At 34.9% G+C, this 18,001-nt stretch overlaps 1 protein-coding gene across 1 annotated transcript in view; it reads right to left on the reverse strand.

The window, feature by feature from the left end:
• SNTG1 (syntrophin gamma 1) overlaps window positions 1–18,001 on the reverse strand; it is a 190,891-nt gene that overhangs the window by 86,275 nt on the left and 86,615 nt on the right. The window contains exon 10 of the mRNA XM_019474602.1: window positions 15,156–15,285. Within this exon, the coding sequence (XP_019330147.1) occupies window positions 15,156–15,285 (130 nt within the window). The remainder of the gene's footprint in view (window positions 1–15,155; window positions 15,286–18,001) is intronic.

An 18,001-nucleotide genomic window follows, 5' to 3' on the forward strand; every position in this document is an offset into this window, starting at 1 on the left:
CCATCCGGCCCCATAGACTTGTGAGCATCCAGGTGGCGTAGCAGGTCGTTGACTGCTTCCTCTTGGGTTATGGGGGGTAGCAGTCAACCAAATTATTGGAATAAATTAAACAAATTGTTAATTTTTCCACAATGCCTTCTCTCATTACTCTAGCGAAGTTTTAGTTATCGATCACGGACACTGTCTTTCCTGAAAGAAAAAGGCATGGCACACACATGCTCAGAAAATTACTACAGCACTATAGTTAAAAGAAAAATCAGGAAACAAATTATTCAGCAAAGGTATAATGAACCATAAAGACAGTGGCATAAGTAGAAGAACACAAAAACTATAATTTACAAGTGAAATGTGTATGTTAAGCTGCAACAAAAACAGATGATGTATAATGAGTAAAATTGTATGTGGTTACATTGCTATATATTGTCACGATGTGGGAACTAGCTGTATAAACCTGACATTATTATAATAACACTTAAAATAGTAATATGTATCAGAACGGTATGTTATCTGGAGAATTTAGAACTGAACAAAGCAATTAAATATCTGAATAATATCATGCCTATTCATAAAGCATAGGCTGCTGTGAGAACATAAGCTCAAAGCCCAAGAAGAAAAAAATCCCAAGATTAATGAAGGCAGCAATTCCTATATCAAATATAGGATTACTCTTTTACTATCAGTACTAACTGTTCTTAGCAGTACTTAGGTGGTTATTAACACATATAATAGAATTTGTAAAAGATTTAGTTTTGAGCTGGTTATGACTGAAAAAAATAGTAATGAAATGAAGTCTTAGCTATATAAAGACAGTTTTTACCCTGAAACCATATTCATTGGATGTTCTAAGCCACACAAAATTTAAGATTTCTACTTCACTATTATTTATTTCATCTAGAAAATTTTTGTGCTCAGCAAATGGATTTAGAACAGAAGTTCAATTTTTTGTAGCTTATGAGTAATGTAATTAGGACACAGTTGGAATTATAGAGAATTTCTGTATTTAAAACTCTTCTCGTTAATATAAAACCAGTCCCGTGTCTGGTCTCTGACATGTTCCGACGTTATTCAAGATTGTGTCACACTTATAAATGGTGACAATCATCTGTTTACAACTGACCTTTTGAGTAAATTCTGATCGAAAAGAGCATCCAATGCTTTGACATTTTTGTCATTGTCTACCAATTATTTTCTTTTCAATATGCGGTGAACCAACTCTTTTCTTGGCCTCTCTGTTACCACTCATGTATGTCAAAACTATTTCTTTTCACCCTTGCTGCTTCACAGCTGCGGAAATCTCATCTAGCCCTGCCACCTTTCTGGTTCTACATATTCATGCAATACTTCCCGAGCCCACTCTTAGTAACAAATTCTACTCTGCTATTTCTTTCCTCTGTTTTAGGTTAGTGAAGAGTTCATTATTTAGCCATGTCCCTTCTTGCACCTTCTTTTCTTTTCAGTGGGCTAGTAGAGTATGTATCTTATAGAAAATATGGCTATAATCTATTGATTTTTGATTATACAAATATTCACATATGAAAATGTAAAAAACGTTCTTTAGTACTGGTAACACTGTATTGGAAAACTCTCCTGTGCTCTACAGGAAATGCTACTGTGAAAAGAGTAGTAAACGGAGCAACAGAGACAAACAATATAAAGAACTGATAAGAAGCTGATGACAGACTGATAGAAAGAGTGGCGGTGTTGAAAAAAATCCCATTATTAGTATTAACTTTTCTTGTCTTCTAATGCTTGGGATAGCAGACATCAACATGCAAAAAGGTAAGATTTTTTTTAAGCTGAAAGGTTAATGTTTCTGGAGCTAAAGGTTTCTTGTCTATTCAAATCCAAAACAAAAATACATGCCTCAGAGTTGCAGTTCTGATCAGACAAAAACAACATGGCCAGTGGAGCTACACAGACCAGTAATGCGGCAAGTCAATTTTTTTTATTATTTGCTGATGACTTGGTCAAGATGCAAATTGCCTTCTAAGTCACTCCATTATAAAGAATTATATTATAACCAGGAGTAAGTGGGAAGTTTCTGTGAGTCTGTCTTTAGGGTGGGTTTAAAAAAAATGCAAGCATAAAATGCATAAGCTATTATTTGTTCTATGAACTTGCAAAGGTAATGGGAAGTGGGTTTTGGATCTGAAGACTAAATAGAGGTCAGACAGCTATAACTGCTTTAAGCTGGGTTTGGCCTGCAACCTATCCAGCTATGTAAATGGCAACTTGATTTATTGGTCGAACCATCTGCAAGCCTCAAAGAGTTCTAGTTGCTATCCAAACCTAGGGACTATTCTTTTTTTATTCTAATTGTGTACTATATTTTCCTGACTTCTGCTCGTTACATTTTGAGATGAAAATGCTATTTATGGTTACTGTTTGGTAAATGAATGTGCTAATCCCCATACCGTTGCAGCAAGAGTAGCTAGCTTAATTAAGGTGCAGGCACACTTTGCTAAGTAGTCAGGAGAGGTATACTGACCACCTCGTTAGGCAAATAACTTTAAAAATAATCTGTTTAAAACAGCTTGTCAAGAGCCTTTTAGAAATTTTTTTGCTATAGTATTTTAAAATGTATAGATTATGTTTATACAGCAATATCAAGATCCATATACGTTAATCTGGTGCAAAAGGAAATAATTCTGACGTTAAACATGCATACAGACTATAATTTATCAATTATTTAAAGAGGAACTGAAAAAGAATGTTTAGCTCCACAACTCCATAGAGGTTGTGTCAGCCTAAGGACATATTTCTTCTGGTGAAACACCCTATTTATGATGTTAAAAAAAAACCCTTTAAAATTAATGTTGCTACTGTTACAAAATGAGGCAAACATTTAAATAGAACGCACACACCATTAATATGTAAGTTTATGACAGGCCTGTGTTTTTCTGCCTGGCAAAATACAAAACAAGTGGTAAAAATAATATATTCACTCCCTCTAACAAGTGCATCATATAAAAATATGTAGGGTTGAATGACACGGCTCACTACTGAAAGCCCAAACATCTATGTAGTCATTGCTCACTCGTATAATATTTAATAATTATAAAGCTAATGTCCTTCAAGATTTGCTTCTTATTTGCTTTTGCATTTCTATAACTCCTCTTACAATAATAAGCTTCAAGAGTTTCTTTGCAGACATCTGGGGTATCTCAGGAAAACTCATGAGGAGAAAAATCTTTGTGACACCTCAGAATACCTCATGGAAGTGACTAATAGCATTAGTACAGCAAAAAGAGAATTTGAAACAGTAAAACAGGTGTGTGACCATCAGTTCCTTTTGTCTCTTTGGCAGTACCTTTCTTCATGAATAGTCTTAATTGAAATGATATTCACAATTCAGTGGACATTTTCCAACAAAATCCAAAATTTTCCAAAAAAATAATTACCACATATGAGAAAAGAATAGTAAAGAAATAAAATGGGGACTAATAGGAGTTCTTCTAAATCTACACAGCAGCTATAGGCTGCTATTCCAATGAAGAAATATTAAGCAAATATATATCTAGAAATGTCCAATAAAACTTGTATTTTCCCTGTACAATAATAAGGCTATTATTTTCCCCAGGTACATCCCTGGGAAGGGAAAGCAGGAGCCACAATGAATGGGAAGGCAAACAGGAAAAGTAAAACAACAAATATTTTAATTTACATCCTTTATTCAACAATGACCGAGTCCATTACTCATAAAGAAAAAAAAAAACGTTTTGCATCAACCTGGCCTCCCCAAAGCAATGAGGGTTAATTTTGCTGTAATAATTATGCCACAAATTAAGAAGCCTCAGCACTCCAAAATGGTGGGGAATACCTCCTATGATGTGAGAGCATCTCAAGAAGCATGGATTTTAATTTGATCTCAAAACCTGAGAGACATTCTTGTTAGTTTTTAAAACTTTTGTGGATTGCAAAGGAAGATCTACGAAGACAGAAGGGAAAAGAGTAAAGAAGGCTTATCTGACTACAACAGTCACAAATACAGAAAATCCCCAGTTGCTCAGTTGAAGACATCTATATGAGGCCTGTTTTTGCTGATCTTTCTTTCATGGCAAACTTGGCTGCATAAGTTTGTGCTGACTTGTCTCTTCCTGCCTGTATATCCACCCTATGTTCCCAGCCTTTTAGTTGCGCTAAAAGAACTGTTTGGGGGATTGCACTGTTAACGAGATTAGTGAACTGAGTTGGGTTAAAAAATCTGCAAAAATAAAAGTTGCACTATAGTATAGGGAGTGAAGTTTCTGTGTCCAATTTGGTCACGGTAGGTAATACCAGAGTACCCACCCATGATATGGGACATACAGTACTCAGGCTGAAGGAGATAAGCACGTATCTGCTGCATTCATGCAATACTCCTACTGGATGAATCCTACTGGATAGCCTGGATGAGAGCCTTGCCTCCTGCTAAACGGCATTGGCATGATTTTTACATGTGTCTCAATGGATGGCTAACAGAACAGTCTCTGGCAGGGGGAGCAAAGCCTCAGCCCTGCTCTGTCTCCAGATATCCTTTGGCCAGGGGTCAGACAGAGGGCACCAGGCCTACAGGCTGAGTAGCATAGAGAGATCCTGTCTCTCATGTGAGGGTGACTCTTCCAACCTACAGGCTATTATGCTAAAGTACCCTCTTTCCATTTCCTATTAGAAGTGGGAGAGGTAGGTAGTTAATTCAAGGAGATTGAACTACCCTCTGGAGATGTCTGCATTCTTTATATAGTTAATGGGATAGAAGTAAGTGCCTAAGTTGGGAGGACTTGTTTACTTTCTTCAAGTTTTAAAGCAGTTTTCTTCTATCCATTGACTATGTAGGGAGTTTGGGTGGAGAGGATCTTGCCTTCTCAGGGACAAACATCTAACTTTTCTGTGAGATTACTTAATTTAGCTAAATGAGATTGAATTCCTATGTTTTTACAAAAAAGTACTTACAAAAAGAGAAGTCTAGTTCCTTGGCAATCAGATACCAGAGAAGAACTGCTAAAACTCCTTTGACAATGTTAAATTGGCTGAATTATGTGAGAAGCCGCAGCATGTTGACACGCCATAGGAAGTTTTTCATCCTTTTTATTACCTTACAAAATTACCTTAGGAAATAAACACAATGAAAACATTATTTTCTGCTAGGCAGGTAACACATTCTTCCCTGGAGAAAGCTGCCGTAAGTTTGCCTGATCATTCACCAATAGACTTATAAACATTTTTGGAATCTGGACATATACTATTTTACTCTGCTTTTTTATTAAGACTCCTTGTCTGTACAAACAGAAAACCTATGAAACATGCAAATAAATCACCCCTACATAGATTAGTTCACATGTTCAAATCTACGTCTGAAAAATTTGATCTAAAGAAAAAATCATTTTATCCTGTTATTTAAATGGTCAGTGTATTATTGACACAATGGGCTACAAAAATACTTTTTACTGATCTTCTATGTGGTTTCAATGCATCACATTAGAAGAGCAGTAGAATATCTATCAGTAATTTGAAATGAAAATAAGGTTTGTCTTATGACATTCGAAAAGTAGCCTCATGGATAAAACTGCAATTTATCATGTTAAAGAGCTAAATTGTGTATCTGCATTGACCTTACATCATCTTTCTGCTAATATAGCTAAAAGTAACTGTAAGGATTAACATGCATCAAGTTCTTCCTCGGTTGCATTTTATGTCATATTTTAGGATACTGAACCATTAAGTAGTCACAGGTGAGATGAACAGGCATTCGGTTGTCTCCTTTCCAGTAGTGTTTTATGATTTCCTCATTCTCTATATCTAAGCATTAGTGACTACCTTTCCTATCACAGGAGATCTCATATCAAAATAGAATTTAGGAACCCAGTATGTACACTTCAGTCATAAAGTGCTCTCTTGACAGACTACCCAGGCATAACTGACAATTAGCTCATAAAAAAGCAAAATTGGGAAATAAAGAATTGATTACCTGCATCAAATACAAAAATGTATAGTCATTTTAATATCAATCAAATATATGTGATTAATACCTTCTGAGACATTATTCCATATAGCAAAGGATTGCAGGTTTGATTTTAGAAAGAAATGAAGCAATAAAAAATTGTTTTACACAATTTTTTTATAGATTCAATATATTTTTCCTTCTTAACATTTAACACCTATTAAATCTTATTCTCTGTGTACAAATTTGCATGTATATGTACATGTATGTATATGTACGTATATACACACACACGTAACGATAAAGCAGTTTACTTCTTTTTTTCCCTTAGTCTTAACGATAGGGTTTAATTCTATGTTCTCATACTGTTCTTTCCCCAGGGCAAAATAACCCTGATGAAATTCAGGATTCTATGAAGAACACTGCATCTTTGGGACCTCAGCTTCACTTATTAGCAAAGTTCAAAGTTATTTGTATTGAAGAATCAGGACAAACCCAGAAAAGCAAAAAGGCCCTCATATTTAAGGCAGCTACATTCCCCAACAAATCTATTTTTATCCAGTCTTTGCCAGCAAGTTCCTAAATTAATTCAAGAAAACTATTTAAACTAAATATTTTCATTCATGAACAATAACTTTTATAGGATTCCTAACCTGAAACACAATCAGAAAGGGTGGAAAATCAGCCAATTGGAAAGAAGTCAATGGAAGCTGTGCTTTATGTTACTTTCTAAGTAAGTTAGGGTTATTTAAGATCAAAGTTGTCTCAAGTGATTTCATAAATGCAGTAAAGAAAATTTTCCTTCGTTTCACTGTGTTACAGTTCCTGAGTGGTACAATTAGGAAAACACCTTCTTCAGCCTGTAAAATTGTTCAAAGAAATTTTGAAACATTTAAAAAAAAAAAAAGCAGTAACCTCTCATATGGTCATTATAAACAGTTCAAAAATGTAAAAATCCCCAAAGGAAATTAACAATTCTTCAGTGCAGTAAGTCACAGAGTACCATGCATTAGGAAATGAGAATGAAACAAGGTGCTTCATTCTTAATTTTTCAAGCTTGACTTCATGACTTCAGTGATAGTCTTTGAAATAAGCTTTGTATGTAATTACCTCATTTTCTGAAATAAACAAACTGGTGAAAAAAAACCCCAAACAAACCTGCAACCATGTTGATGCCCACACAGGCAATCAGCAAGGCTATAATTTCAGACTTTTCAGACTTTCCCTGCAGATGCCTGCCACTTAACTACGCGAGGTATTTTTAGGAGATAAGAAACTTGTCACAGTTTCATAATACCTTTTGTTAGCAGAGAAATGGCAAATCCAAAGTATTTGGGGCTCATTTCCTCTGCAGCACATTCTGCCTAGTGGTCATTTGTTGTTTTGCCTATTTCCCCATCAACCGGGCTTGTTTGCCCCAACCTCTTAAAACTGTCCTGGAATGACTGAAATTCCTGTCTTCTCCCCCACCCCTCTGCCTCTTCCTCTGAGTCCGCTCTCTTCCTCAGGTGAATATAAGCTGTGCACTACCTGAATGTCTACGGCACTTTATGAAGCAAAACAACCAAACGGAGAAAGTGCTTTCAACAAATTAGCCTTCTAATAATGTATACCCTGAGGTGTTTTGTGGCTTTTTGAGTGCATTTCAATTTCTTTTAATTCTTTTTTTTTTTTTTTTAAATTGGTTGTGGAAGACAGGCAAAACTTCTGATGTAACCACCTTTTAAAAATACATTTTAAAAGTGAGTAAGAGGAAAGGGATGTGAAAACAAGCTAACCTTGCTTTAAAATACAAATAATGATATTCATGTTTGGGTTATTTTTTAAGACAGCAAAGAGGAGGGATACAAAAAGAAAGGTTATTATTGCCTAGCCTCCCAGTGCCCAGTTGCTGTTTTATCAACAGCAGTTTGTGCTTCAACAGCCACTTTCAACACACTCTCACTTAAAATAAACCAATTGTGGAATATTGAACAGTTTACTGCACAACAAAAACTAGATTAAAGTAGCTGGAAGTCTCCAACTGCTACTGAAAGGGCAGCTTGGCATTTTGGCAGGAAAGGGCAACTCATTATGAGTACTTTCTTTTTCCACGCGTTACCTCTCTGCAAAAGCCCAAGTGGCTTACCTGCGTTCCCAGTCAGACTGCTCCTACTTCCTTTGTTCTTGTCATCGTTTCTTTGCCACTTTAAATCAATGAAGAGGATTTTTTTTTTTTTCTTTTTCTTAATTACAGTCTCCTTGCTACCTTTCACGAGGGTGGGATGTTGAGAGCAAGTAAGACATCCCTCCAAAGTGTCTCGTAACTAAACAGATTATAATCTTTATTATAGTGTGTCAACTTAAGGCTTCAATAATAATGGAATGAAGGAAGAGAGTCTCATAGCTTCATATAAATCCTACATAGATTAAAGAATGTAGTGAATATTCTGATGTTTTGCTTTTATTTAAATACTAGTGCAAGGCTACAATTTAATTTGACTCCATACAAAATTAGATGAATCAGATAAAGTGCGGGGATTCTTCGCTGTGTGACAGCATCATATATAAAACTCCAAAAATATTCTCTCTGCAGTAATGTGGCTTTCTTTTTTAAGGCTTACATTTAACAGGTAAATTGTACTTCTGTCTGAAGAATATTTAAAAAGAAGGGCTTTTGATTTTATTGTCTCTAAGGACATTGTTTCTCTTAGATTGTATTTGAGAGCTGTATAGTGGTAATTTATAGTAACACAGATGGTAATATTTTTCTTAGATATTATTGACCACTGCAAGACTTGTGATACTATGTACAGCAAAACTGGAAAGACATTATTAAAACCAGCATTAATAGATTTAACATTTGGGAGAAGTTTGGTACAGAAAAGCAATTTTACTTCATTTGAAAAGCTATCATGACTAATTGAAGTTTACAACGTATATTCCAAATCAAGACTGCAAGACTGCATGTCTTAATGATGACTGCTGTCACCATAATCAGAATGTGTCATAACAAATGCTCCAACTATGAAGACAGACGTTTCTTGCTACAAGTTTCCCAGATTCCCCTATTTTGGAAGAATTATTCTGGAAGAAATACTTCTCAAAGAAATATTCTTTTCTTGCACTAGTTTTCCTGACCCGCCACATGCTAGACATTGTCCTTTAAACTCAGATACATTTAAAAGTGCAGATGAAACACACTGGAGCAACAGCAATACAGTTTGGCAAGACTTAACTTTTCTTTGCAGCTAAATCAGTACACCCAAGAGGATATAAAATATCCCACAATTCTTCAGTCAACGAGGTACAGGCAACAAGTTAGTAAAATAAGACATGCAGCAAATTGCCCAAAATGAAAGTAAATATGATACAAGGCCAAATGGAACACTTAATAACAGTGACATAGAAATAGATGTATTTTTAAATGTCAGGCTGGTAACATCCCATGTTAAAAAGGGAGGAAAAATAGGAGAGACTTGATTTATGCCATTTTGATACTGCACTGACTACTTTTATTCGCTTAGATCTATGTGCCTTAAAAGAACCATATATGGAAAAAAAAAAAAGGCAGTTTGTTACAAGCGTATCCAGTTCTGAGTTTTAAATGTTCCTACAGAGACCTAAATATCAGTATTGGAATGACTGCCTCTATAGGCTTCTCTTTACAATGTCTAGAATGGGATGTAAAACAAAAAATCAGTGTGTCAGAACTCTGTAAACACCTGAATGCCTAATACTGCTTAAAAAACAGTTGAACATACATTTATTTGATAACGCCCAATTTATCTGAGTAGTTCTGTCTTGGGAAAAGTAAATCATATATGTAAAAATTATTCTATTGGTAATATTTTGAAGATTTCTTATAATCTTCTGTTGTTTTGGTCTTCATTTTAGAAGATTTTCAACTTCTAAATTATAGACAGTATTTGTCTTTTGCACTACTACAGAATATACCATTGTATGAGTTTTGATACTAATGTTGATCTTTCTGGATTTGCTCCAAACATGCATAGCTTAGTAACCAGCAAAAAGTTAAATATTATTGTAATACACAATTCACAGGGCATCTAAGAGCATAAAATCTCTGAAAACTCAAAAATTACTAACATCAGAGCATCCTTATGGTCTGCCATGGTATTTCAACTAAAAAAATTGGAATGTGAAATCTGTTCACTTCATATGAGTGACACTGATTTATTCATGTAATATAACATTGCACAGTATGTTCTTACTGGTGGTAGTATCCACCAGAAAAATGGGACATGTACTACTAATTTATTTCAACAACTTACTAAACACTGAATGTAGTCCTGTGATATTTTGTTCTTCCCACAAGTGGAACAGATAATATTATTCTGGGTTTTTTCCTCCTGTTTTGTACTTTTTTCCTCTTCCTTTACCTAGTGACTTACAGAATCCCTAAACAATTATCCAAACTTCAACATTGTAAAGATAAGGTATTATTGTTCTCTTTTCTCCAGTGAAAGTGGAGAAAATTAGCAGTTAGCAGTTAATAGCAGTTTCTTTCATTAGGCATTACATTTTAAGTATATGATTAAAGCCACAATTTCAGCTGAACTTTTGAACTTTGTTCAAAATAAAGGCTTAAGTTCAGGAAAACACACACATTGTGCCAAACTCATATTCAGTTTGTAGACCTCTTAATCTTACTGATTTCACGCTACTGCCATGTTTCCACCATCAGCATATGTGTGCCTCATTAATTTCACAGATACATGTTATTTTACCCAGAAAATGGAATAAAGTTACTGTGAACTGAATCTTGCAAGATGTTATGGGTATTCTCAAGATAAATTTAAATAAAAACCTGCCACAGAGAAAGCAATGGGCAAGAGTGACAAATATTGAGTTCGGAGGATAAATCCCCAAAGACTCTATTAAGCTATATCCTAGAAGATGCTAACTGCAATGTATTTTTTTTATTATTCTTTTGTTACGAAGACCTAAAGCTTCTGTCTTTTTTTAATTTTTTTATTTTTTTTTTATTTTGGCAGCACTTGAATAGAATATTTTGACACAATTAATTTTCAATTGAGTCAAGTTTGAAAAAGATCTTGGGTAAAATCTCATCCCTGCTAAAGCTGTTAAAAATTTTGCCTTTGTGTCCCTTGTAAATTGCACCATAGAATAATTGAATAGTTTGGGTTGGGAGGAACCTCTAAAGGTCATCTAGTCCAACCCCCCTGCCGTGGGCAGGGACATCTTCAACTAGATCAGGTTGCTCAGAGCCCCGTCCAGCCTGACCTGGAATGTTTCCAGGGATGGGGCATCCACCACCTCTCTGGGCAACCTGTTCCAGTGTTTCACCACCCTTAGCGTAAAAAATTTCTTAAACCTTATTAGGTTTAAGAAATTAGGTTTTCTTCTTAAACCAATTAGGCATGTATTGGCAACAGGCGGATCCTTATAGACCACACAATTTTGGAGTATTTTCTTAGACTCTTCCAGAGCGCATGGATACTGTCATCATAAAATCCTTTAACAAAATAGAAGGCAAAGAATAGAAATCAGTATTAATTACCACACAAATTAATACAGTTTAAAAGTTCATGGAAAGGCAAATAGTTCACAGCTGAATTGGAACAGCAGAACTGAAAATTCCAACTTGGAGCATGAGTAAGAAAAGGTAGAAGAAGCAGCTTGTTCCTCTTCTAATCATCTTTGGCCTGCCATCCAAACTGGCAACAAAAAGAGGTAAAACCCTTTTCTACCTCATTAATTCATAGAGGAATTAGAGTTCCCAAGTCTAGGTTCAATTTAACGTATTCAGGTTTCAGCACATGAACTTCAGTTTCAGGATTGCTTAGACTGAACTTTGGGTTTAATATAACCCCTCTGTTTTTTGAGGCTATTGCTAAAACTGATGAATTTTTAACACAGATGCAGCTCAAGTTGGAGAGGAACCTATCTGCAGAAATGAATCATCTTTATGGATTCATCACATCTCAATTATAGTGTGATATTAAGTCACTTTCAACAATGCATTTCTATAGTATGCATTTTGGTTGCATACCAATATACAAGTCAATTCATGTTTTGTAATTTAAAAGTGATATATTTCATCTCATATGTAATCTTTCCATGATTTCTGGGGAGCTAAAGAAATGAAAATTAGTGGTATCGCTCTCAGTATTCTACAAACACTGGAGGACACTAGTTCTAATTTACTGAATACAAAGAAAAAGAGTGCATACCTGGTTTGTCTTTTGATGAAAATTTGAAACGAAGTCAACTAGATCAGTCAGCATACTGATATTTTTTAATCTCTTCTATAATAGTCAGAATATAATTTTCTATTTCTCTGCATTAAATCTGTAACTATCTTACTGCATAATAAGACAAGTTTTATCTCACACTGTACAATGATTGATAGTCTAACTACTTCAGGCAAAATGCGTTTGCCTGCAGACACCATCTTCCAGCCTCCATTACGTATATTCAGTCAGCAACACTGCCTTTCAAAGATGATGATGTCAAGATATTTTGGTTTTGTTTCTACTCCTGCCTTTTTGTTATCTTCTTGTTCTTTGGTAGGTACTGGCTACAAAGATGATTCTGCAATTAAGTCACACCACCTTTGTGTCAGATGTGGACATGTTAGATCATGACAGAAGAGATTTTGAGATTATCCTTATAAAAATTTAATCGAACTATAGACTCAAACATGAGATTTTGGAGCCAGGGACTCACATTTCACAACTGTAAGATACATATGGGAACATAGGGAGAGAAAGCCATGTTCTTCCCACACACATCTGTGGGGTTTGAACCATCAGATGATTTTCTTCAGCCAGCGTTGTGTGTGAAAAAGTAAAATAATTCAAATTTTCTAGTTGAGACTAGTATGCTTTTTCTCAAAATATCCAGGCATTTCTTTGGCAGATTTATTCAGAAAAACCCTCTCTGGCCCCTCAAAGACACCAGTGACAGGATATTCATATCTCCTTAGGTATCAAAGTCTGAACTCACCACCCTAGGGTCCCTTACCAGTCAAAGGAAAGAAAGACACATCCTGAGGGAATTAATCTCATCATAAAATAGATATTGAAAGTAAATCATAAGGATCACTCTTCAGATATTCTGCTTTAAGTCATCTAAAGTTAGGCAAGATAAATCCCACCCAATTCTACAGAGTCCAAACTTGACACACTGGTAAAGGAAATGCTTTCAGAAACAATTTAGTTTTTATAGTCTTTCTTGTCTTCATTCGTTTCCTTCTTTTTCAAAAGGTAGATGTGAGAAAGAGCATGTAAGTTAACAATTCTATGAGCTACACGGTATTTAAATGAAACAAATTATTTTCCATAACCCCTAGATAGAAATAACAAGTTAATTGAAACTAAAAATCAATTTGTCCAAAAGTTCAAATAAAGTCCTATACTCTCTTTGTTTCTTTGGTATTGGATGCCACAGTAAGGGACAATGACTGTGAGTAAATGCCTCTCTCAGAGGAAAAATGCTAACATCAACAGTATGTATATGTCAATAACCATCTTGTAAAGAAAGAAAATATAGGGACCTCTAATCACATCTAATCATTGTTCCAAGCAACAGTTTGGGTTTTTTCCCCTCTGTGTTTCTAATGTTTCTTATATTCACTTATCACATATGCTGTCAAATAATTAATTCTTTCTGGCAACTGACAATTTAAAAGAAAAGTATATTACAGAAAAGAGCATCTCATTGGTTTCCATAACTTTGTATGGGCTATGAATAATTAGGGCAGTTCTAAAAATAGATTCATGGATAATTGCCTAAGCCCCAACTCTCACAGTTACTTTACAGGATGTCTTTGGGATAAAGTAAATACAAAGTTTGGCATAATAGTTGTGTAATTTACTATTTCCATCTCATAAAACATCAGATACATTGTTTCTGTATTTCATGGAAACTAGTGTAGAATTATAAACTGTACTCATTTTTAAAACACTGAAATTATATCATATAACAACAGTGCATTACCAACAGTTAAGTTACACTAAGCAACCATAATTATAGTCTCGTCAGAGCTACATAAAGCATTATCAGATAAAATTTAGGTGCATCTATCTATTGTTATAAGTAGATAAATACACTACTTTAGGTAGCAAGAATCATTAATAGTCTGAACTAAAGATGGCAAGAGAAAAAATCAGCACCCTTATTTGTCCGGATGCCTAGTGAGACAAGGAAGGTTCTATACAGCATTATAAGGATGAATAAATAGCCATAAAGTTGGCTTGTACTGCATGGAAGCTTGCAGATGGTGGATGAATTCATGTCTGTCACGTTTTTATAATACAACAACTTTTACATATTGCTGCCAGATGGAACATAGTTTTGCATCTTGAATATAAATCTCCAAGAAATACAACTTCCTTCAATGTGTTTCCTGTATTTGAAACAAAAGGAAATTCAGAGGCAGGTTTGGGATGCTAAAGCAGGTTTAAGGAAATCTGAGAGAATATAAATTAAATCCTTAAGGGCTTCCTTGTTATAACTCAATTCAAAATAATGGAGTTACCCATGTGTTTTGTATTTTTTGAGGAAAAACAGGAAAGGCATCATACAGACTTCTACAGGAAGAACTACATGTCATCTATCAAATGCCAAATACATCCTAGGCAGGTCCAGAAGACCTTTCAATCAAACTTACTAGTAGTTTGGCAAAACTTTTGTATAACATTTATTCTTGCTTCAATAAAAAGAGGTATCTATCCCACAAGATCAGATCATAAAAGTACAGTGCATGAAGCATAAATGCATTTAATCTTTGCTGATAATAAACATTATATCTATATCACAGAAGAACCTTGCCATTCTCCTTGTGTTAAATGATACCTAAACAGACCTAATATCTAATTCAGATCTGATTATACCAGTCTTTATACAGATGTGCTTTCTCAAACTATCAAGAAAATACAGAATTTTTTGCTTTTATATGTGCTTACCCATCACACCTGGCTTTCTCCTGTGTGTCTGGTCTTTGTTTCTAATGCTAGCTGGTATTGCTAAGAAGTGAATAACTCTGATAGCAATGAAGTGAACTATATGACTGTAGGGGAGAATATTTTCCCATTCAATGATTTCTCACAAAGTCTGATCTGATGACAAACTTAAGTTGACTTCTCTCAGACAGCCTCAAGCATTGTTTATATGCAGATAATTCTGTGTGTGAACCCATTAGGCTTTTATGACAGTTATAATCAAATATGATTGGGAAACCTTCTGGCTTACTTGGATCCATACTTACATTGTGCTTTGTGAGGTTGGAAATATTACTTGCTATTGCTTGTAGCCAGTCAATACAGTCTTCAGCAGAGAGACACTGAATTATTCCACTGCAAACCCCATCCACAGCAATTACTTGGAACGCATTTTGCCTATAGACATGTCATAACAGATCAGGTCAGAAGAAAATTTCATCTGTTCTAGCATATCATCTTAACGATACTTGTAGAAATGCTTTTCTTTCAACTACAATGAAGGTCAGCCACTGAACACTGATAAATTGCTGGTTTTCCTATTTTATAAATACCTGACATATTAAAAAGATCACGCTAAAAGGTCAACTCAGACTATATTAAATTTCCATAAAGCTATAAAAAAATTCCATTGACTAGCTCCACGGAACCTTGACCAACACTGTGTGACTTCAGAAGCTAAACATGTGAAATAGCTGATGCATACCAAATACTTTAATACTGCAGATCACAGAGAGGGAAAGTGTTCACTGGACACTGTAGGCAATCATTTAAGAAATGCAGTGGAATACAGTACCTTTTTCTCAATAGCTTTTCTTTTATTTTTCTAACACATTGTTTAAATACACTAAGATTCCTGTCTGGATACCCCTTGTTGGCTGCTCTTAGTTATAGAATTTTGATCCTCTTCTAAACTACTGATAGAAAAGCTGGAGAATTCAAAATTGATCAGGTAGCATTAATGATTTTTCCAATTCTATTTCTGAATATAGGATCATTAGCAAAATACACTGGAATGCCAAGAGACATCCAATGACAAAAGCAGTGGCCACCTGGGTGCCTCTATCCCAGCACCAATCTGGACACCTACACAATAATCTGGCATGCATTATAGACTGACTTTCCACAGCTGAGTACTGAGCAATTATAGAACAAGAGAAAACTTTCAGATGCTAAAGCAGTAGCAAGCCTAATGTCTTCAGTAATAGCCTTCTTGGCTAACAGCCTTTGGAAGGCTCACAGGTCTCTGGCTTCAGAACCAAAAAACCTCAATATTAATCCATATCCCAGAGTAAGAGATTACTAAACATACAGAATACCAAGTGCCACTGCCGGCGTTCTGCTACAAACCCATCGGTTAATGTTCAATTCATGGTTTAAAAATAAGTACATCATTCAGATTCTTTGAGAATGGCTCAGGCAAAGTGAGTGTTATCTTCAGTGTAAAACTGAGTGTCACTGATGACAGTTTCTGACATCTCAAGACAGATAACCATTCTGCAAATTTGTTTTTTTTTTTTACCTCTTGAAATTATATTCCAGTTGTGCAGAATGTAGAGCTAATATCTATCTCTACCATAAAGGTCTTTGCTGCATCTGTGTCAAGTACAGGCTTTTCCTTCAGTCAGGAGAAGCATTAAAAATGAATTAGAGCCATGCCTTTGCTTTGAGAGTCCCGTCATGAGAATTAGCTCTTACAGGAGGATAAGGCTTATATATACTAACATGATCATGCAGAGACCAGTGGTTTATCTAAATCCATCCGCTAACTTAGCAGTTTAGTTGCCTTTTCAGATGGGTAGTGATTTTTCCTTAAAATCCAAAGGTACAAACTGAGAGGTACTTCTTTCAATGACTCATTTTCACAATAATTCAGGTAAAGTTTTTGAGGAAGATTTATTTAAAGCATCTTCAGGTAATGTAGCTAGCATTTGTTTACTATATCCTTTATTTTAAATGGCTATAAACGTAAATAGTAAATTCTTCCAGAATAAAATTCTAAATAAGTCCTTACATAAAGAGCATAGGCATGATGCTCAGGCAAATTTGTTGATTATCTCTTTCAGGAAAAATAGCATTATTTTCAGGACTCCCCTTCTTTATACTCAGCCTATCGTAAAGCAAAGTAGGAATCCAAGGAATCTATTAATGTGTGACACTAACCTGCAGAAACAAAGAAAACCCAGTATGTTCCAGATTCAATCCTGATGCACAAACTTCCCTTACACTACAACCACAGTGAATCTGATGCATTCGAGGCATCAGACTCTTCCTACTGGTCCTAGGTATTTGATCTGTGCACATACAAACCCATTCATCCAGAATGTTCTTGCCCAAGTATCAATAAGCACAGACTGTAAGATGCATGGCTACCTAATAAATTACTTCTGAATGTGGTCTAGGCAGTAGATATCCTTAGCTTTAGATTATTGTAATAGTATTTGCTTGAATTAGCCTACCAACCAAAGTCCATACTACCACACAAACCTGAAAAAATAAGGTATTAAATAAGTGTTTTGTATTAAGTAGAACAAACAGTAGATTAATCACTTTTTTAATACAGCAAAAAAGTTAAGATCAGATGAATTGTTATTCAACTACACATATCAGGTTCTGTGCCTTTTGGAACTCAAGAGTTATATTTGAAATTAATAAGCTTTCCAAAATTAACCTGAATGCCCTCTGGAATTTTACATGAATACACTCTGGAATTCATCTGTCTCAAGCATCCCACTAGAAAAGCTAGAATACGATTATGAGGCGTAATGGTGTATGCGACAATATGATGTATTTCTGTGCCAGTCTTTTCAAACTTGGAAACATAAAAAGTTATTAGGCTTTATATAGTGAAAACAGCCTTGTAAATATTAGCTACAAAAAGTGTAATTAATTCAATTCCATTTCATGTTGCTTTCTTATATTATTTTCAATATCCTTTCCTTAATGTTACTCTTTATAGCAGTTTTTAAAAAAAAAACTCTTTTAAAAATTATCTACCTTTCTCTCATAACAAATTTTGAGAGGGAGTCACATTTTAAAATGTTTACATTAATTTAAAAGACTCTTATAAACTGTCTTGCTGGCAACATAAAATGTTGCTTCTATGCTTTTTTGA

This window comes from Aptenodytes forsteri, unplaced genomic scaffold (assembly GCF_000699145.1).
Source record: "Aptenodytes forsteri isolate BGI_AS27 unplaced genomic scaffold, ASM69914v1 Scaffold139, whole genome shotgun sequence".
Taxonomy (NCBI): Eukaryota; Metazoa; Chordata; class Aves; order Sphenisciformes; family Spheniscidae; genus Aptenodytes; species Aptenodytes forsteri.